This window comes from Erpetoichthys calabaricus, chromosome 1 (assembly GCF_900747795.2).
Source record: "Erpetoichthys calabaricus chromosome 1, fErpCal1.3, whole genome shotgun sequence".
Taxonomy (NCBI): Eukaryota; Metazoa; Chordata; class Cladistia; order Polypteriformes; family Polypteridae; genus Erpetoichthys; species Erpetoichthys calabaricus.
This window is the reverse complement of record NC_041394.2, coordinates 227,795,361-227,818,691: the sequence shown is the minus strand read 5'-3', so window position 1 is coordinate 227,818,691 and position 23,331 is coordinate 227,795,361. Positions and strand designations below refer to the sequence as shown.

Sequence of the window (23,331 nt, the reverse complement as noted above, 5' to 3'; positions counted from 1 at the left end):
TTAATATTCATCTTTTTTTTTTTAATTTTTATTAAAAAAAAAAAAAGTTAAACCTGTCTCATGAGCTAGATAAAAAGCACATGCAGTTAAATGCATATGATGAAATCTTATGGTATAGCCCTGCAGCATTTATTTTTGGTTCCTCCTTTTACTACTGTTACCTCCCAAATGCATTGCTGAGCTTTTTCATTTGTATGCTGCAATGAGACAGAATACTGAGAAGATTTCAAAAGGATTTGGGAGTTGAAAAATGCATTTGTTTTATGGGTTCCCACCCCAAACCTGCTCTAATTGTGTCATATTCCGGTATGATTGTGTGCATTAGAGAGCTGTCTTCTGCGTATTCGTGTCAACTTGCTTTGAAGGTAAATTTATTGGGCTATATTGAAACCAGTAACTTCTCAATGATGGCTAAAGGGAAAACAATGATTTACTTGCTTTTGATCTGGCAGTTGATTAATTAACTAGCTTTACACAAGTCTGATTGTGCTAGACTGTTGTCTTATTTTATGGTTTTTTTCTCATGCATTATCAATCGTGCAGCTGGCATGCCTGCAGTCAGATCCAAGAGAGTTATGTTTATTCTAATAAAGAAGTACTTGTTCAAATCCTCACAATAATGGATTTGTCTTCATCGATCTGTTTATCTTTTGATATGTTCAGGCTGTTCCAGGAAACCTTGCTATGGCTGCTGCAATACAGGATTTCCAGAGAACAGAATCTGAAAAATTAAATGAAATCAAGGGTCATCTGGAAATTGCTTTATTGGAAAAGCATTTCTTGCGTAAGTACTGCTGTTTATAATCTTCAAAAACCCTCACAAGTATGCTGTTGCGAAGACCAGGTCTTCTTGTTGTTTTTATTTTTTAGTGTTCACAAAGAAGGGATAAAACAATTACTTGTGGGCTTTTTATGAGATCTGCAGTTTAAATGTTGGAATGCATTGAAGCAGGAAAGCTGTCTAACTATAGTATATTGCAGAATTAGACATAGGTACAGTATGTGTGTATGTATGTGTGTATGTGTATGTATATATATATATATATATATATATATATATATATATATATATATATATATATATATATACTATGAGTTGCTATTTTCAATTAAAATTGCTAGAAACATTTTAATAGTGATTTTTTGCTTAGCTTAAAGTTGTTATATATTTAAATCTGTGTTTGGCTAGCAAATGTATTGTGCCATGTTTAGAATTTGAGAAAGAATGAGACACCTATCCAGTTTTTTAAGTTTTCTTTCTTATGTTGCACTGTTCTGCTTTTTTAACTGTACAAGGTTTAAATTATTTTTTTTTTGTTGTGAGCGATTATTATTTCAGTATGGCACTGACCCTTTTCTAGAAATATCAAAGTTAAGCTTTGATGTAAAAGTAGGATACCTTCTAGTTGTGTTAATTACTTTACGCCATATTTAATTGTATTTGCTGAGCTGATACATGTTGATATCGGGTAATGCCGCAATTCAAAAAAATTGGATTACACTGGAAGATTTGTTTATATAAATGGTCAAGACATTGTAGATCACCTACATATAATGTGATGAAACATTCCTTGGATGTTCTGAATATCATCCGTAATATAGGTGTCCCTACTTATACTTTTACCTACTTGTCTTTTTTTTTTGATGTAAGTTTATTTTGTCAAATAAATTATGCACGCACCAATTATTGTCTGTTGCTGCAATATGCTTAATAACCAGTAACATCCTATTATGGTAAAACTCCAATTTTAAACATATTCCATGGTTAGATAGCTAGCTTTATTCTGTATGCACCCTGCAAGTAATCACTTCAGTAAGAAATAATGTCATAAAACAGAGTGACCAGGCCCTTGCTAAGAAGGCATATGCTCTATACAATTCTCTTTTTGTAAATTATAGTCCAGTGACATTGTCAGAAATATTACTGACAGGTTTTGATATAAATTTTAGAGTTTTATGGAAAAGCTGTTTATAAAATTGATTGATCAGATTGAAGCCAGAAAAATTGAAAAAAAAGTGTGTGGACCTGGGTAAAAATCTCATGCACTTTGCATAATGGACATTATAATGAGTCTTGTGTAGTTCATACAGTTTAGTAACAACATTCATCAAAAATAAAATTAAAATAATGACAATACGATAACAATGACAACAAAAATGTATGTACTGTATGTAGCAACAAATGCTGTGTAAGACTGATCTGGGGGCTTGGATAAATGTCATAGTCCATAATGTGGTGTTTCGTTCTTTTTTTCTTTAGAGGAATTGTCATTTATTTTTCTTAATTTGTTTAACAGTGGTATACATCTAACTGCCTTTAATTTTTTTTTTTTTATTAAACCAAAAGGCATCATAATGCTGGAGGGATGGGTAGATGTACAGTCTTCTAGCACTGTTTCTGGTTCTGTGTTTATCTGAGAGGCTTTCTGTTTCTCTTTATGTTTCCCACAAACATTATCTAATGTTAATATGAAAAACAATCTTTGCATTTTCTGACACTGGCCAAGTGAGAAAGAGAAAATAGGTAAATTTCAGATCAACTGATTATGATTGCAGGGCTAACATAAAACTAATAAAGACCTCGCCTTCAAAAACTAGTTTATTCCTGTCAAGCTTGAAAAACACAGGCTTCATTTTACAATGTAGGCCTAGCCCTGAAGTTCAAAAATAGTATTGCAGACAGCTCATTTAAACAATGTCTAGCTTATAAATCCTAAAAGGAGAGGTGAACAATTAAACCCACAGGCTCAATTAACAAAACTGCCCTTGTTGTTATAATCATTTTTAATAAAAACAAATTTGAAACATCTAAATAAGAAATGAAAAGCAAAATTTTGCCTCAAAGAGACAATCCAGAATTGAACTGAAATTAAAATGTGTATATCAAAAATCAAATCCAGAAATAACAGCAGAATTTCAAAAAAACAATCAAGAAGAGAACTTAGGAAATCCAACAAAAGAATCTTGGTCAATAATACCTTGAGTTTACATGTACTGGAGTTCTGTTTTCTGTTTTCTCCTGTTATTTGTAGTAAAAACATCTCTCAGGAACATGGTTGAGTAATATGGTAATTAAATCGTGAATATTCAAAAAAAAATTTTTTAGCTATCCTATGTGGTTGCTAAAAACGTATAAACTATTATGCAATTTTAAGTTGTTTTGAAATTTGTAAATGAACTTGAAAAATTATGTGATGTGCGTATGATTTTATGAATCCATTTTTTGCCTTTTTAAATTTTACTATGGAATCTAAGCAAGATTTTATAATACATTGAATTACATTGTACTGTACTTGGTAAAGCTTTTCATTTTTTCTTACATCCTTTTAGTAGGCTTAATTCACACATATTGAGGTAATTGTCATATGCTATGTAAATACGTAGTATGCACATTTCTAAGGCATATTGCAGATGGCTTAGTTACATAACCAACCAGTGTTATTTTTCTTAATAGAAAAATGTTAGGCATCATAAAGCCATGTCTGCTGTAATAATGACATGCTTTATAACTGCTGTTATTAGGAATTTTTTTTGTTTGTTTTTTCCCCTTTTATAAGCTGAATGCAATTGTTTATGTGAGGAGATGGCAGCGTGTCAAAACAGAAAAGTTGGCTGCATGAATGGGCTGCTTGTTTGCAGTGTCCGTATTTTGCAGTAAGGAAGCATTGGTTTGTTAAAACAGTTTAGTAAAGTGCTTATACAGTTTATTCTGTTTGACAGACTTGTATAGTTAACAGTACTTTTGAAAAATTTCCTTTCTTATTCTCATTATATTCTAAAATGTTCACCATATCTTTCTTTTAAACATCTGCAAATATTCCATCCTTTTTCATTACTTTATCTGTTAGAAAAAGCCTTTTATTTTTACATACCTATTCATTTCTATAAAATGCATTTTGCAACACCAGTTTCATCTATCCTACTTCTGTTCCCCAAAACACATATTGTGTAGAAACACTGTTTTCACAGTGAGATCTGTATGAGGGCGCTCTGGTTTTATTTTTGAGGCTTACAATTTTTAAAATTCATTTTATGAATTGCATTACATTAACTTATACCATGAGTAAACAAAAAATCAGTTAATATTTATGTTCCATATCAATAGCAGCACCTCTTCTAGTGTCTATTTTATGTTCCGAAACATTAAAAAGTTTAACAGAGACACAGCCTGTTTATTTTAATACAACTTTAAAGAAATTTTGCCCAATTCTAAGCAAGTTAACAAATGTGATGTGACATTTGGGTGAGCTGAAGGACTGTACGAGAACTGGCCCTTAATGGCTTGATTTAATTTCACAAATAAACACATATAATTCCACACAGTGTTTGAAGTAAGGAAAGAAATAAATGGAAGAACTGTCTGTTTTTGTCAGCCTCTCAGTTGTGTTGCCATGCTGTTCAGATTTAACACAAGATCTTAATCAAGCTTTTGACCGTATTATCATACATATATCAAATCCTACAGGATTTTGCAAAAATGGCTGATTTTGCAGCCGCTTTTCCAAATAGTTGTGAAGTAACTTCTGGAGTTCCAAGTAGGGCTAAATTATTAATTGATTTCAAATCATAATTGCAATTTGAAACAAAGCAGTTAGCGATATACGTTATGCAGGGTGTCTAACCAGATCAAACATTGTTACTCAAATGTAATTTGACTTTATTTAAAAAAGGTCTTATTCAAAGGGAAAAGCTGACATTCTATTGTAAAAGATGTTCTAATTTTACCCACACTAATTTTTGCATCATGTCACTTCAGACGCGCTATGCAAAGCTGCAGTATTTTACAGATGCCTTTTTGTAAGTTTGAATGGTTACCTGTTTTTTTTTTTTTTTGTTTGTTAGTAAAACGTACAGCTAGACTCCTTCAAAACTTTTTTTTTTTTTTAATTTTTATTTCCTGCCCCACTGCTGTGCTGTTTGATCCACAAGTCAGACCAATTGCTGTGTGTGGGACACAGGGTGCCATGTCCATCCTAACAGACTGATTAGGCCATCCATGAATAATTTTTTAGTAAGGAAAAATACTTTTTTGTATAAAATTTATATATTGTATTTACATATAGATCCACAAAGAACAGAATAGGCACCATTTGACAACACAATGCTCCCAAACCCTGCTGATGTACCCTTGTCACTGTCTTCATGACCAAAGCAGGAGGGAAGACCACCCCACTGTTTCAGTGAGTGCAAAGTGTTGGAAGTGGCTGCTGGAAACGGCAACTTTGAAGAGAGGGCTATGCAACAGTGCTGGACAAGTTACATCAGCCGGGGATTAGTCACCAAAAGAATGAGCTGGCATTACATCATCAACAGCACAAGCGCCTATGAAAATGGCAGCTCTGCATAGTTGCATTTGGTTTTTCAACTAGGGCAACAAAAGGCAAGCAGTCCTTTTAAGGATAGCGAGCCACCTCAGAGAGTCATGTAAAGAGCTGAGAAACCATCCATTGCGGCACTCAGAACTGACAGTACAATATGTTAAACAAGGTATCCATCTGATTTTAATAATAATAATAACTAGCCAACCCGCAGCATAGCATACGCTGCATAATTATGTATTGATGGGTGAACACTTCCTGAAAGACACAGTTTTCCAAATGGGGTTTTTTTTGAGCATACGACTGTAGGTGAATGAAAAGATGTAACTCTGGAGAGGGCAACATACAATGCAGCGTTTTACACGCTGCATGCAGTGATTCACATTGAAGTATATACACTGCTAAGACCATGGAATACCCCTCACAAATTGTTTTACACGCTGCATACAGCGATTCACATCCGCGACAAATATGATTCTTCTTAGATGGTGCTGGCGCGTCCACCCTCGCTCTCGAAGCATACACACTGCCTGGTCATGTGCCCGCTTGCAAGAGCAACTAATAGAGACCCGCCCACCAACTGTAAGACCATGGGATACCCCTCACAAACTGTTCTACAAGTCGCATGCAGTGATTCACATCTGCGACAAACAAACTGTTTTACACGCTGCATACAGCGATTCACATCCGCGACATGATTTTTCTTAGATGGTCCTGTCGCGTCCACCCTTGCACTCAAAGCATACATGCTGCTTGGTCATGTGCCCGGTCGCAAGAGCAACTGACAGAGACCCACCCACCAACTCTAAGACTATGGTGTGTAAAACAGTTTGCGATGGTGGACGCGGTCGTGCGTCATAACCGAAAAGAATACAGTGGAACCTTGGTCCACGACCATAATTCGTTCCAAAACCGATTTGGTCGTGAACCGAAGCAATTTCTCCCATAGGATTGTATGTAAATACAATTAATCAGTTCCAGACTGTACGAACTGTATGTAAATATATATTTTAAGTTTTTAAGCACAAATATAGTTAATTAAACCATAGAATGCACAGCGTAATAGTAAACTAAATGTAAAAACATTGAATAACACTGAGAAAACCTTGAACAACAGAGAAAACTAACACTGCAATAGTTTGCGCTATAGCGCTACCAACCTCTGGCTAAAAACACTTTTTTTTTTTTTTGAGTTTTAAGCACAGGGAAAAAAATGAACATTTGAAAAAATCCGTAATTTAATAAACCACCAAGAAAAGTGACATTGCAACAATGCACACTACGAACCGATCGCTGTAAACAGAAGTGAAAACAAAATCAAGCTCAGTGCATTCTTTAACTGCCTTCCTACCTTATGAGTCCAGCCCCCTCTCTCTCGCTCGCTGCCTGTGTGTGTGCGCGGCTCTCTCTTTCGCGCTGCCTGTGTGTTTGCCTCTGTCTCTCTCTGGCGCTGCCTGTGTGTGTGCCTCTGTCTCTCTCTGGCGCTGCCTGTGTGTGTGTGCCTCTGTCTCTCTCTGGCGCTGCCTGTGTGTGTGTGCCTCTGTCTCTCTCTGGCGCTACCTGTGTGTGTGTGCGGCTCTCTCTCTCGCTGCCTCGGTGTGAACCGAGGTTCCACTGAGGTTGACTAATGAAAAGTCAGCATGGCTCAGAGGTGCATGTGGAGTCTAGCAGAGACGAACGTGAATGATGTCCGGTGTTGTGAGTTGCTGCGTCCGAGTTGGTGGGTGTGGCTCTGCGAGTTGTCATCGTATCCAATGGTCTTAGAGTTGGTGGGCATGGCTGTCTTGCGTGCTTTCCATGGGTGGCTACTTGTCGGCGGCTTAGTGAATTTTATATATAAAGATAATAATAATAATAATAATACATTCTATTTATATAGCGCCTTTCACATGCTCAAGGCACTTAGGCACTCAAGGCATTTTAACTATTTGCCTAATTTACTTTTACTTTTAGTCTACTAAAACCAATTGACTTTCTCTCTGCTAAAATTAATTTACTTTTTGTTGACTAAAACTAGAGAAAAACTAACAATAATTAAATTAGTAAAATGTGACTACAACTATCAAAATGTTTTGTCAAAATTAACACTGCTTCACTGTATTTAAATTCATATTGACTACTACCCACCCACAGAAATGCCTTTGCATTTCTGGGTGATGGGTCTGCTACTGTACTTAGAGCAGTATTTCTAATGATGTAAAAGTATAATTTAACTTCTGAATAGACTTCAGGAGAAAAAGTAAATAGGTTGTGTGACCCTGACTTGATAATGTGACAATCACACATTTCTGAGTGAGTTCAAAGATGCCGGACAGCTTTTTTGTTCTCTGAATGCCATGATATTAAATGTACCCTGCCACTGCCTACTATGCAGTGGACACCTGCAAAATAATAAAACAAGTTCGCCTTCAATCTGTCTTTTACTTCGTTCACAATTCTCACACTGTAGTGGTTTTACCAATTAACTGCACATTATTTGTCTAGATCCTTGTCAGAACAGTGAGCCATAAAAGCAACCACAAAAAGGAGCCTAAATCCTTACTGGATTACTAATGCACTTGGGTGAAGGACAAGATTGTGCTTTTGTGCCGAACAGGCTGTGCAGTTTAAACTTAAGCACCTAGCTATCAGTAGTAGACTGAAAACAAGGCAGTTGTGCTGATGCTTGTTAACCTAAGTTTGATTATATATGAATATTTACATATTTTTAATTTGAATATTCAAACCTTATTTTTTGTCTAATTTGACTGCTCTAGTACACAATGTTAACTTTCTGATGCTCAGCAAACTGGCAAGCAAATTTCTGTGTATTCCAGCCAGGAGTTCATCAACGGAGAATCTTGTTAGTGCTGTGTTTAATGTAAGTCACATGTCAGCGTACATGTCTGAAATCAGCAAAGGCTGACACGCTGGTGTTCTTGACAAACAAATCTGTAAAGATCACAGTTAGTGTGGAGCGGAAGTAGAGGTGCCAGGGAAAACCAGTATTATGTAGGACTTCTGTTATTTGGAGTAATTTTAAGATTTTAGTTGTTCTGCACTATATCTTATAGTGGCAGCCTCTATGAAACGAAGCTTAAAAGGTAAATGCACATTGTCAGCAAATAAATGTTTATGAATGTGCAAAATTTTGATATTTTGTGTAACATTTAAATTATATTTCTATTCCCTTTTTTGATAATTATGTGTTTGTTAATTTATAAGCTAAATACTGGGTATCAGTAAATAATGCTATTAATTACAGATTGTGCAATATCTAGATGCAGCTCCCGAGTCACAAGCCACATCTTTTATGACAATTGTTCTTTGTTTGATTGTTCTATGTTCTGTGCCATTTAAAAAATGTAATGAAAAAGTCGTCGATGCATTAGAATATAAAGCAGTTAATATTTTGATGGTATTTCATGTGGTAATGCTCCATTATTTTTTAAATCTATTACAAAGTGAATATTGAACTGAAGCTTGATTTTATAAACTATATTACAAATCAAATTGCAATTGCAATATCTGTCAGAAAAATGTCAATTTAAATATTTTCCTCTAATCGTTCAGCTCTTGTTCCAAGTATGTTTTTTGCTCAAATTAACAACGTTACAAGTACTTTCCCCAACTTCCTCCTTGTGGTACCAGGTCAGATAAGCTATTAGCTCTTTTTTGTGGAGTGGTAAAAGACCTGCTGTCAAACATTCCATTTTGATTCAAGCCATATTGGATGGAGGCATTTTTCTTCCTGATTTCGAATTCTACCATTGGAAATTCTAATCATCAACACACCCAATATAACATTGTCCATAGAGTTTATCATCACCCCAGAAAGCGTTTCCTGATGGATTTGGCTCCTGATCTACTCTGTCAACAGTGCTCCTTTAATGTACAGGGCAGTTTTCTCTACATGTTCTGAGAATATCCCACTGTTGCTGTTCTTTGGGACTAAGTTGGTTTTGCATTCTCCTCCCTTTTCTCTGTCTCTGTATCTTGCTTTCCTATTACTCTTCTCCTTTTACATTTCTCTGCTCTTTCTTACTCTGTTTATCACTAGTGCATTATTTCAATAGCTACAATAGCAGCCAAAGTTTTTAGTTTCCCAATGGATAAACCCTGACCTTGTTACTTTCTCTGTCTGGAAGACCTCTTTATACAAGCGTGCTCTGTTAGGACTGTCAGCTGCACAGATCAGTGATGTACCAGCTCAAGCTATCAGCAAGTGGAAAGACACTATTTCCATGATTAAGTTATGGATCACACCAAGCCCTTGATTCAAAGTGATTAAAATTTACCAGTTTTCTTTTGCTCAGCCTGACGTGAGGACCTCTGGGACTTCAGTGACCTGTGTGTTTTATTAATTGAAATTTTATTCTGTACTCTTTTGTGTAGCTCCAGAGTGGGGTGAGATGGAGGGGTTTCAAATTTATATGTGATTTATTTAATTTTGTTATCGTCTTCCTATTTTTTGAAATAAATGGAAAATTGATCTGACTCTTAACTAACAGCACCAGTATAAATTCACACCCGATCTGACGTTGTTCATTTTCAAATAATATTGAATTAGTGCAACAATGTTTTCTGATTGATACTATTCAGGTCATAAAATGATTTCTTCGAAATGTCACATATATTTATCATTGTCATCATGCACCAGAAGGCGTGCGCTTATTCAGTGCGAGCAGGAGCATGCAGGTGGCCGGTTGTTGTGTGCTATAACACACTTGACGTGGCGGCGATCAACACACATGTACAAGGCATGCACGGGGGCCACTGAGAAAAGAAGAGTGTTCTTTGCTCACCTTGCAGAGGAACTTCGTCGTCGCTTCTTACAAGAAAAGGCGATGGATAAAACAAAAGAGGATACAACATCGACAAGCTTCTGTTCCAAGACAGCCGCTTCCCCCAGGAAAGCAAACTCAGTCAGTCAGTGTCAGGTGCCCCCTCAATGTAATAGGAACTACAGCATAGAGAGAAGTGTGTGCATTGCAACAGATACACATGTCATAAATATAGGAAGGATGGTCCATGGTGTGTGGGGAACTGTTAACATTTGAATCTGATGATTGTATATAGTGTGGAACTAACCTCTATCTGTACTATTCTTTCCTCTGCATGTCCTGGAGTACAAAAGAAACAGCACTGTCCCACCAAAAAGTGGAGACTGCATGGGCAAGATAAAAAAAAAAAAAAAAAGTGGCCACTGATTATAAGCGCAAGAAGGCATACGAATGAATATGAATAACGATGCATCAGTGCCACAATGTTTTCCGAAATGTATTATACAGGTCATAAAATGAGTTATTCCAAATATCATATATACCTATGTCTCTGTTTTTTTGTCAGTGCGGCTTTGACATCATGGACCATAAGGTGCATACTAATTCAGCGTAATCAGGAACACTCAATAAAAGTGAATAAAAAAAAATTTAAGTGATGGTGAGATACGAAGAAGGCAGCTTCACCAGCGTTTGTATGTCAGCTTTTATCCCTCCAGATCAGAGAATTTCCAGTTCCATCGTCTCAAAACACCTCTCACATCTACAGTTATTCCCAGTTTCAGATAAAAAGTAACCGTGTCAGATCTTGGGCGGGGGGTGGGAGTTGTATCATGATTGTGACTGAGAGAATAAAAGTGGGGAAAAAAAAACGCTAACTTTTACAAGTGCTATAAATTTACACCAGCTGTTACAGACACAAATCAAATGTATGCTTTTATTGTATAATATTAACAATAAGAGTAGCTCACTACTCAAAACGGTAAATTTGCGAGGGAGACTATTTTGAACTCGCGACCTCTGGATTATAAGTCGGCAGTTCTAACCGCTGCACCACGGAAGCTATTGTATTGTACTTGCACCTTTTGTGAAAGTATTTATTTGATATTTGGCCATGAGCCTTCACACATTATATAGTTCATGTCTAAATTTTGTCATTTACTACTAAAACATGAAAAAAGTTCTGTTTTAACAATGTGTTTACATAGATTGTTGTAGACACAAAACACACATCAAATTGTTTCCCCTTACAAATCTGGGTAGCTCACTCCCAGATAATTAATCAAGGCAGGAACTGGGAGAACTTCTTGCCCGTTCTGAGGCGGTGGTGGGGGGTGGGGTGGGGGGGGGGGGTGGGTCGGGGGATGGTCTAGCAGTCTGCTTGGGCTTATTGACACATTTACAAGACAAAAGAGGCTGATGGAGAGGTGCAAAGGGATTTAAGGTGTGCCGGATTTATGAGTTTTTTCGTTGGCTCTGGTAATTCTAGTGTTAAGCAGTGTACAGATGAGAACAGGTGAAAAGAGATAATATCGAGAACTATGTACAATGTCTACCTGTGAGCTGTGCAAGCATTTCATCTCACAATGGCATGCTGTCACTCCCTGCTTGTGTTAAACATAGTACCTGAAGTTAATCAATATACTGTTTTGGCAGTTCCTTTTTACTGCTTTGCGAACCAATGTGTAGCTGAATTCGAAGGGGACACCTCTGTTCTCTGCAATACTGAATTTATTTTACCAAAATCCTTGCCCCTTTCTTCAAAGTTTAGGTATACAATAGTGCTCTGCAATCCAGTCCTGCTTGAATTTGAATGTATTTTATAGCTCATTATCAAGGCTTAGAAGAAGCTGACAAAATAATGAATACTGATTGTATCCAAGGAGGACACTTTCGAGCTATGTTGGTTTTGAGTTTCACTTAACTTTTCTTCATCCTTGTGACATTTATTTGCATGAACTGCAGGTCCATTTCTCAGTGCAATCACAGGTATACTTGGAAAAATATCAGCACTATTCTCAGTGGGAGTAGGACTCCAAAAGGGCAGTGCTTTGTTTCCTGTTCTGTTTATGATTTTTATGGACATGATGTTAAGGCAGAGCCTGGGAGGAGAGGATGTCCAGTTTGTTGTACTTAGAATTGCATCAATGCTTTTTGCAGATGACACGGTCTTTTTGGCTTCATCCGGCTGTGAACTTGTGGATGCATTGGGATGGTTTGTGATGGAGTGTAAAGAAGCAGGGATGAGGATTGGCACCTCCAAATGTGATGCTATGGTTCTCGGTATTAAAACGGTGGCCTATCCTCTCCAAATGGGATGCGAGTTACTGTTGCAATTGAAGGAGTTTGAGTATTTCAGGTTCTTGTTCAGTAGTGAGGGGATAATGGATGGTGAAATTGACAGGTAGGTAGGAGCTGCATGCACATCTTTGCAGTCACAATACCGATCCATAGTAATGAAGAAGGAACTGAGTCTGAAGGCAAAGCTCTTTATTTGCCTGTCGATCTACACCCCTACCCTCACCTGTAATCATGAGCTTTGGGTAATGACTGAAAGGATGAGATCATGGGTACAAGCATATGAAATGCGTTTTTTCTGCAGGATTGTTGGGATCTCCCTTAGAGACAGAATGAGAAGCACATACTGTACATCTGAGAGAGGCTTGGAGTAGAACCACTGACCCTCCGCATCGAAAGTAGCCAATTCTTGTGGTAGGGGCATCTGATACGGGTGCCTCCTGGACGTCTCCCTGAGGAGGTTTTATGTGCATGAACACCTGGGAGGAGACTCCATGGAAGATCCGGGGCTCGCTATGGGGATTGTATTTCCCAGATGGCCTGAGAACATCTTGGAATCCCACAGTATGAGTTGGCGCGTGTGACTGGAGAAAAGGATGTCAGGGCCTCACTGCTAAGACTGTTAACCCTGTGACCCGGTCCCGGATAAGCAGTTGAAAATTAAGTAATTAATTAATCCAGAAATAAAAGTGCATGAATTATATTTGTTTTTAGAGGGTGATGATGTGAGTTTGCAAACGGTTTGAATGAGTGTGCTACAAATGATATCAAAATCAGTTGCTTTTTAATACACCTTCCCCGATAAAGGAATGGAGGCATTTGCATTCATCTGAATGTAATAGACATGGCTACACTTGTTCATTTATGCATTCTTCAATTTTTAACTGCCTTATCTGTACCAGTGGCAATTTTACAAAATTGATGCAATGAGCTGTTCTGTATATTCATTCAAAGGTAAAAATTTATGTTTTTTTTTTTTTTTTTGAAAACATACACGTTGATCAAACTTGCATGTGATTCAGCTCATAACTGAAGCCAAGGCAGACCACTCTTCTGATGTGATCTCTAATTCGTTAATGGAATTTTATCATTTTTACAATGTGTAGTTAGCATAGCTGTTTAAACAGCAAAGTTTACATCACAAGCACAAAATTTGTTTTGTTTGTTTGGGATTTTGATGCCAAAGTATTGTTCACTAGTTTGTCAACTTAGGTAAGGAGAACCATATATAAAATCACCAGAAAATCATTTAAAATTTTATTTACACATTTACTTAGTATATAGATTGCACACAGTGGATGATGGAGCAAGCTGTAGTTAGAGTCCAGTACTGAAAGATGGCTCAGTCACAGACTTGGTAGGCAAGATAATATATGAAAATTCAATAAATAGTTGTTTTTCTTTGCTTGATGCTGACACACATCCAAGATTGCAACAGGGTTGTAGCCAGAAGGACCAATCCAACATGGACTCCCTGAAGCCTATGAAAATATTCATAATGCTGGGCCACCGTAAATTCCCTTGCACCTCCTCATCAACTTCTTTGTTTTGCAAATGTGTCAATCGGCACGAGCAGCTGAAGACAGACGTAATACATACATTTCATGTGTGTTCCATGTCTACAACGTTCTGTGTAAATGTAGGATGACGGAAATTGCGAGGCAAGAAATTTTGCAAAAAAAATTAGGCCGGGTGTTACAGACTTAAATCAAATGTATGTTTTTATTATATATTAGCAATAATAATAGCAGCTTACTACATTACACTACAATAATAACATCTTATTATGAGGCAGCAGTTCTTGCCTCTTCACCAGACAAGCTGATATAGTTTATGTTGATTGATATTTGGGCTTCGGTTTTTATACATTAATAGCAACATGTAAATTGAATAATTTCTTTTTCTTTGGAGATATTTTTGAATAAAAATGCACTTCTTATACCTTTTGTGTAAGGGTTTATTTGATATTTGGACTTCATTCTTCACATTTGATACACTTTATCTCGGCATTTTGTCATTATTACTATAACATGAAAAAGTTTCTGTTTTAGTTATGAGTTCAGCATTTCTCATCTCACATTTCCTGTCATCATGTATTTACACAGATTGTTGTAGACACGGAACACACATGAAATGTATGCATTCCAAATAATTATATATTATTTACCCTATACAATTCTAGTCACCTAATTCCCAGATAAAGAGACTTCAGCTCTGAGAATTTTGTGTCTGACTTCTGCTGCCTTGGTGGGGGATGGGATAGCAGGCTGCTTGTGCTAATTGTCACATTTGCAAAACAAAAACTCTGATGAGGAGGTGCGAGGGAATTTAAGGTAGCCCAGCATTACGAATATTTTCATAGGCTTCAGGGATTCTAGTGTTAAAACATGAACAGTTACAGTGGTTTAATGGCGGATGATTTCATAACATCCTAACAGCTTTGGTGCTTTATCGGACACTACACACATTTCTGTACAGAGCACAAAGGTTCTTGAAAATGGACCACCAGGAAAGAGCGATTGCAGGGAAGTCACAATGTCAGACAGATTGAGTAGGTAAGGATCTGTAAGATGCCATGTGCAAAAGTGTATACATTTCTGGTGCTGTCTTCAATGAGTGGACTAGAGAAATGACAAAGTTATAGAAGTGAGTAGAGAGGATAAAAAACATTTCAAACTTTAAGAAAAGATCAAAATTGATGAAAAAGTAAAAGGTGGAGACAGCAATAATGAAATTGGACCTTATAGACTGGAATTTATGGAATCCTAGGTCATCAGAAATATCCCTAATGGTTGTGGTAGTGAAGGAGACAAGGCTGTTACTGATGTGTGAAGCTGGATTATTAAACATTGGGTGTGAGAGTACCATGAGAGTCAGGCACTTAAGAGTTTTTCAGCTTTTCATAGAAATTTAAATAAGTGCACTAACAGGCAAAGATCAAAGATGCCATGGGGCTACAATGTTTCATTCAGTAGTATATCAAAAGAAGGGGAATTCTTGTGGGGGTGGTGAGCCAGTTCCAAACCAGGTGGAAGACATTAGACAGGTGATATAGCTCCAAGTCTAGCATAGTCACCTCATTTTCCAGACTGTCAAGAGTTAAGTGCTTAAATAGAAGTGTATTTTTCCATAGAATCCTGTATGCCAGGAATGTGACCAACTTTGGACCTGTCTGTTCAAATACATCTTAAATCAATGCAGTTTGCAGTTTGATCACTCTTTATGTATAGACTTATATTGTACATTGTTCATTCTCAGCCTCTAAGTTCAAAGACAAAGTACTGCATATATACACGTATAAGCTAAGAATTTTATGATCCAAAATAGACCCAAACATTTTTGTGTGGCTTACCTGCTAGCCAGAGCTCAAATGTTTTATTAATATTCAGTTTGAGCATATGAAAAAGTCCTGACATCCCTATGTGAAAAGTAATGATGACGACAGGTACATTTACATTTACATTTACATCATTTAGCAGACGCTCTTATCCAGAGCAACTTACAACAGTGCTTAGTAGTCTACGACTGTTCTTCAGTCTTTAAGGCTAGGATTAAATCTACTGTCATTAAACAAGTTACCGCTGACCAAGTTGTATACAAAACCCTGCTAGAAGAAAATAGTAAGTTAGTACAAAAATTTTTTTTTTTTTTTTTTTTTTTGAAAAAAAGGGTAGAAAAAAAAGTATGGGGACTTTAGTCCAAGTGCTGTTGAAAGAAGTGTGTCTTCAGGCGACGTTTGAAGACAGTGAGGGTCTCCGCTGTTCGTACAGCAAGAGGAAGTTCGTTCCACCACTGAGGAGCCAACACTGCAAAGAGTCTTGATGCATGTCGTCCTCTTCTTTTAAGTAAGGGTGGTTCGAGACGTGCAGTGCTTGATGTTCTGAGACAGCAAGAAGTGACACGCTGCTTGACCAGTGCTGATATGTAAGGTGGTGCAGCTCCAGTTTTGGCCTTAAAGGCAAGTGTTAGGGTTTTGAACCTGATGCGGGCAGCCACAGGGAGCCAGTGCAGGTTCCGCAGCAGAGGTGTAGTGTGCGAGAATTTGGGAATATCACAAACGAGTCTTGCAGCTGCATTCTGGATCAGTTGAAGTGGTCGTGTTGCCTTTAGTGAAAGTCCAGACAGCAGAGAGTTGCAGTAGTCCAGCTTAGAGATGACCAAGGTCTGGACGAGAAGCTGAGTAGCCTCTGTAGTGAGAAAGGGAACTATGCACATTATGGAGTGTTATCTGAAGCCTGATTATCTCAGAGCAAGTAATTTCCTAATTACGCAGATAACTAAAGAGTTGTCATTCATTATGCTCCCAGTGTTTCCTATAACCAAATTAATCCAATAGTCAATATTGTGTGTATTGTGCATGTCTAATTGCCATGCAGCCTTCACAGTAGAGCAAAACCTCTATATAATACATATTGTAATAGATTGCAAAGCTGGGAGACATGCACAAAGATATGTCCACAACACTCTGAAGTAACACCGCATAGAAAAAACTGCCAACATCTTTCAATGGGCACTTTCCAAGCATTGAGGTTGAGCAATTTCTTAATTAGGAACATAGGCTCTGTGTCTTTTTTTTACTGAAGATTGAAGTAGGCTATTATGCATTGGTATTGTTTACCAGCCTTATTCTATTTTCACTTGCTTTGTACTGGCATCTCCCGTCCTAACCTTGAAGGGGTCCCCCCAAACCCCAATCTGTTTGATTTAATGTACGTACAGTATATTGATAAAAACTCTGAGGGGCACCCAAGTGCTTGATTAAGAAATCATGTAAAATTTGCACTGCATCAGGGTGAGGACCAAGAAGTCAACGAAAACATAAGAGTACCAGCACTTACTGTTTTCACTTCAGTCATTGCTGAAGATTAATAGTTTAATGTATGTTGATCTGTATTTTTATTGCAATGAGCTAAATATATTTGATTCAGTGTCATGCTATATATACTTAAGTCAAAGAATAAACAATAAAATTTGGTTTCTGTTTTGTAATTTTATTTATTTAGTAGACTTCTTTGTCCAAGACAACTTTCAAAGCAGGCAAGAATGATGATGCAAGCATCAAAGCAACAGAGAATAAGATAAAAAAGCAAGCACAAGGGAATAGAACTAACTGCATAATTATACTTACAACTACACTAAGATAAAAATCAGTATCCTAAACTGTTTTGTCAGTATAACAGCAGTTATCCTGTAGGAGAGAAGCTAAGCAGATCCAAAATATTTCATAAAAAGGTATGTTTTCAAAAGCCACCTAAACACAATAAAATTTGGTGCAGTACAAATAGATAAAGGAAGATAATTCCACAACTTTGGAGCAAGAATGGAGAAACGTTGTTCAGTCTTGACACATCTGGCAAGAGAAGGGATGGTCAGTAGACAGGCAGAGGCAGAATGGAAATTTCTTGAAGGGACATATGGAGAGCCAAGGATTGGAAATACTGAGGAGTGGATCCTACCAGAGAACTGTAGGTTAAGACAAGAGTGTGGAACTGGATCCTTGAAGTAGCAGGAAGCCAGTGGAGGAACTGAAGCAGAGGAGTAGTTGCAGTGAAACAAACAACTGAGAACTCCAGTTGAGCAGCTGCATTCTGGAGGAGCCTGAGAGGTCTGATAACAGCTAATGGAAGTCCTGCTAGGAGTGAGTAATGGCATATTAGTGCTTTTTCATGTCTTTAACGGTCTGCCTGAAATACATTTTGTAACATTACCCACTGTACTAATGTCCATTAAACCCACTCGCAAGGTGGTTTGTTAGTATGCAACTCTCTTCCCCTTTTCCAATGCGAAGGCGAACACCGTACCTACTCTTAGTCTTGGTCTACTGCAGTGGCTTCTGTAACTCTGGGGCACGCTGTAACAGTGTTAAATCTGAACGTTAGTTTTGTTATCCTCAATGTGCATTAAGACCAAATCGGCATAGGATCATTATTACACTGTAACTGACCAAAACTTTTCTGCATGGAAACATGAGATTAAACGTATCATTTTTAGGTGAAGTAGACCTTTAAACTGAAGAAAATGGTAAAAAATCATATCAGGTAAGGGAAAGTTTACAGAAATCAAAAAAGTTTTATAAATGTTGCAAACATGCTAGGGACTTGATTCATAAATGATGCTTACTAGACGGAGTGAACATGGAAGACTGCAAGGATATTTTACATTAAGGCGATATGAAATAGTACCGTTCTTCAAACCAACCATCTATGATTGCACTCAAAGTATTATTATAAAGTATAGCAGAATTGTAGTGACTTCTTTTTGTAATTAAAGGAAAGGAAAACGCATTATCTAGATAATGCAGTTAAACAAGAAAAGAAGAGTTTATTAGGATGGGAGGTTCAAAATGGGAAAGAAGCAAGGATGGTCCAAGACAGAACTATTTTTAAAGAAATAGTGTATTAAACTATGTACAGTCTTATCCACTGTTCTGCCATGGGGAATGCCTTTAACAAGCGTGCTGGCTGCTACTATTTCCTGTTAAGAGGACCATTATTACATGATGGACAAAACCGAGGCTCTTCACCAGTCCACACTCTCACAACCTCTGATTTGGGAAATCACCACTTATCCCATTCTGTTTCTCTCCCCACAACCTTATGGTGAAAGGACACTCGACCAGGTTACTACACTCCTGCTTTAAGTTCACCACTACACTACCTCTCTTATCCTTCTTTGGTTCATGCCACTTTTCATATTCCTCTATTACTCCTGCTGGCAGTCGTCATTTGTGTTACCAGCTTGCACTGACACCTTCTTTCTCTGTCTTCATGCTGCCTTGTTGCATGCATGCTAGTTCACAGCTGAATTGCTACTTTATCAAAATCAGTCATGCATCAATGGTGTTGGAGAATGTTACTTTTATAAGTAACTTAGTTACATTACTCATTACTTACAAATAAAGTAAATATATTATAGACATATCTTATGAAATGTAATGTGTTACAAGGAGTGTGTTCATTCTGCATTACCTTTTCTCTTTTTGGCTAAAAAACTGAATATTTCTCTGGCAGCATTTGTTATTTAATTGTAAGTCAATATTGGAAACTCCATGAAGCTGACCAGGAACATAGCCAAATCTGATAATTTTCTTGTGTTTTATAAATATGTTTAGTAATTTATTTGATGTGAAGTCAGTAACATCCATACCCTTTTTCCATCCTCAAATGCAAACCCCAAAGATTTGTTGTATCAACACTAGCCGCTGCACTGCCAGGTCACACTGTTTTAAGTAACAAATAATAGCAAATAACTAGGTTAAACTACACTGATACTTTGATTTTTAGGTTTCTGTTATGCCAGGAATAGACTGTTTTTTAGAAATTGTGGTCAAGTGACCACTCACGCCACGCAATAGAGTCAGCAGTCATATATGTGCTCAAACTGTATGCACACATACAGTCAGTCTGATTGATGTGCTACAACTTGGGTGCTCATGTACATGGCCCAGATGGTCAGTTTTACCCATTCAATAAAGCAAAATGTGAACAAATAAAGGAGCTAATTTCCTGAATCTTGCCATATTATGCTCTGAAAGTACAAAAAACAGGAAAAGACTTAATTGGATGCATGGATGGTTGAGGTGAAGACAATGCTGTCTATTTTACAGAGAGTATTGGAGGTACATAATCTATGTATTTTAGCATTGTATGTGTTTATTTTGGGTTCTTCCAGTAAAGGTTTCGTAAGATGCATTTTCATTGGCTATTTAGTTTGTTTGTTCCTATATGATACTGTGGTTTTTAAAATCAAAAATTTGGAGATGAGCATGAAAATATTATTCCCAATGTAAAATATAGTGTGAACAATATACAATGAAATTTTATAGACATCAGAAAATCAGGGTGCGAGACTGCTCACACTACAAGACAGCTAAATGAAATTTCTGACTTGACAGAAATTCTACTGATCATATGACACCCTAATCGCAAGATGCAATCAGGCATCGCAACCGCTTTTATTACCACATGTCAAATGATGGCTGATAAACTGAAATGCGGGCAGACTCAGAAAATTAGCCAGCAACTGTGAATCGGGCTTATTGCAAAGTGTATGACTGACATTAGTGGACTGCACACATCAAACTCTGCTTGGCTATGCGATTGTGCCCTGCAATGAACTGGTGTACCACATTTGTTTTTTTTTCTAACACTGAGTGCTGCTGCAATACTCACTGCCTCCTTATGGCCCTAAACTGGGTGAATTACATTTATCCCTCAGCACGGGCAGGATTAAATGTATACCGATGATTTTTATTCAGTTCTTTTTACTCGACTGCATGGTACACAAAAACTTCTTTCTCACTAGCTCTCATCAAATGGGTACAGCATGTGCATGCTTGCATAATGTTACACAGCAGTAGGCAATGTCTTGAAAAGGCATTGCTTATGTGAAATAATGCAGCATTTTTTTTTAATTTCTATAGTAATGCATGTCTTTTTTTTTTTTTTTTATAACAGGCATTTTTACCAAACCAAATCTTTTAAATCAGCTTATCCACAGGTAACATGTTTTTCTTGCCGTTTTGGTAAAAAATTCAAGGGTTGACCTATCCGCATTTGCAACATGTTGTATGTTGGTTTGATTTGCAAGTAAGAGTTTCACTGTACTCCTCACATATGACAAACTACTAAAACTTTTTTATATCAAGGAGCAAAACTTATTGTACTTAACATTATATTTTAGGCACTTACCTCTATAAATTTTTTGAATAAACATCGTGATGCCCAGGGCATGTACAGCCACCCTAACCTGACACAGACAGGCACAACAAAAGTTTCTCCACACAGCTTTTTTCGCTTCCCACAAGAGCACAATGTTCACAACACCAAGCACAGTCTTTCTTGCCTCCACTCCTCCTCACAGGCTTTGTCGTTCTTTCTCCTGGCTCTGGCCATTGAGTAGTGGTGACTGGCCCCCTTTTTATAGGGCACCCAGATGGACTCCAGGTCCCCACCGACCTTCTTCCAGCAGCACTTTCTGCTGTGGCAGTATTGCTGCCAAATAGGCCCCAACTGGGATTAGTTTCCATGCTCCGCTGTAAGCCCAGGGGGCAGTCCTCTATTGGTCCAGGGGAGACCGTACCTAGAATAAGTCCCCTCCCCCTGTTCTTCTGTGCTGAAGGCATCCCGGCGGCCTGCCACAACATAAAATAAATGGTTACGAGTAATAATGTAAATAGAGGTATATGGATAATATGACAATAAAGTCACTTGACTGGAAATGGTATTGCATAAATATTAAATCAAGGACCAGTTGGAAACAGAAGAATGAAAAAGAAAATTAAAACCACTGGCACTCTTGGTCAGTAGTAAAAGGCAGGTGACATATATCTAACGTAGGCTAACTTTCTGTTTGTCCATCTCTTAGGCAATTTATAGTATGTGCCAGTGTGTCCTGTTGTTCATAATTTTGCTGAAATGTCCATTCTTTCATTGATTCTGTTTTCTGTGGTCAAGATACTAAGAACACAAAGAACAAGCTAATGAGAAAGTCTATAAAAGCATATTACATAACATATATAAAATGTCTTTATTATAAATAAAAAAAAAAAACAAAACAAATCTTGTTATCCCCACCAATAGTATAACAGGAGCACATTATGCTAAAATAATGGGCTTTCAGTCTTGCTTTAAGATGTCAGTTTTTAGGTCAATTTCTGATATCTGTTCATTATTATTCAGTTCACTTGCTATGATTCAGGATGTTGAAAACAACCTTGAACCTGGCTGATATCCATAATGGTTCTGATTAACCAATGAAGAACAAATCTTAATCAGAGGTACCACAACAGTATGAGGAGGCAATGAAAATGGTGTAGAAGTTATCACTGCTCCCAGCATTTGGGATTCATATTCTATGCCTTGTTCTTGTTTGTTTGATGTTTGCATATGTTCAATGAATGGGGCATGGGCATTTCTTTGGGTATTCTGGTTTTCTCCCAAATCCCAAAGTTGTTTTTATTAGGTTGCCTACCAATTTTAAACTGACTGCATACAGTGCTCCCTATTCAGGTTTGGTTTTTGCCTTGTGCCTGACCCTGTCAAGACAGGCTTCATCTAATGTGAGCCAGAATCGGATTAAGCAGATTTAAGATTTTATTTATTATGCTTTTGTTATGTTATGCTGGGTTTAAGAATGTTAGGTTACGAGATAACTGACTGGTCCCTGCTATCATATTACCAGTTGTTTAAGTTCTACTCAAGTAATTTTAACACCCTGCAAGTGCATTTACCTTTTTTTTTTTTTTTCATCAGCACGAAAAAAAAATAGAACGGACACAATGTTCAGTGGGAGAAGTACGGAAGTGTATTAGGGCCACGGTGAAAAAAAAAAATACGGACACAGTGAAGAAAAAAAAAAAAACAATGTCAAGATTAAAGTCAACATGTTGACTTTATTGTCGTAGTTTGTCATTAAAGTAGAACATTGTAAACTAAACTTCATCTTAAAATGAATATTTCATTTAGTAGATCTTCCCAAACCCCGTCATAAATTATGTAGCGCATGACATGCTTTGTGTTAAGCGTTCCCCGAGCCATATTAATCACTACGTGCTTCTTAAACTGATTTCCTCTGCTCTAAGAGGAGGCGCAAGCAGCAATCCACACAGAATACATTAATTTCATGATATTCCTGCTCCCTGAACATATACAATGCTAAGATAAATACTTGATATCATTTTCATGATGAAATGCATTAAATCATGTGCTAATCATGTGGGGGCACAGTGGCGTAGAGGTTGCACTGCTGCCTGGCAGCAAGGGGGTCCCGGGTGTACCCTGCCTTGAGTTTGCATGTTTTCCAGGTAGGTTTACTCGGCGTGCTTCAGTTTCCTTTCAAAGTCATGTAGCCAGTGGGGTTTTGTTATGCTATATTGTCCCTGGGGTATGTGTGTGCTCGTATTCACCATGCAATGAGATGCGTGCTGGGATGGGCACAACTCTGAATGGATGGCA

At 37.4% G+C, this 23,331-nt stretch overlaps 1 protein-coding gene across 4 annotated transcripts in view; it reads left to right on the top strand.

The window, feature by feature from the left end:
- Nucleotides 1-23,331, top strand: part of LOC114659567 (GRAM domain-containing protein 4-like) — a 369,958-nt gene that overhangs the window by 177,987 nt on the left and 168,640 nt on the right. For 3 of the 4 annotated variants that reach the window (XM_051935142.1, XM_051935146.1, XM_028812132.2), the window contains exon 3: nucleotides 664-784. In XM_051935142.1, the coding sequence (XP_051791102.1) occupies nucleotides 664-784 (121 nt within the window). Of the gene's footprint in view, nucleotides 1-163; nucleotides 366-663; nucleotides 785-23,331 lie in introns of those variants that run through there. The other variant, XM_028812147.2, reaches the window with a different exon arrangement.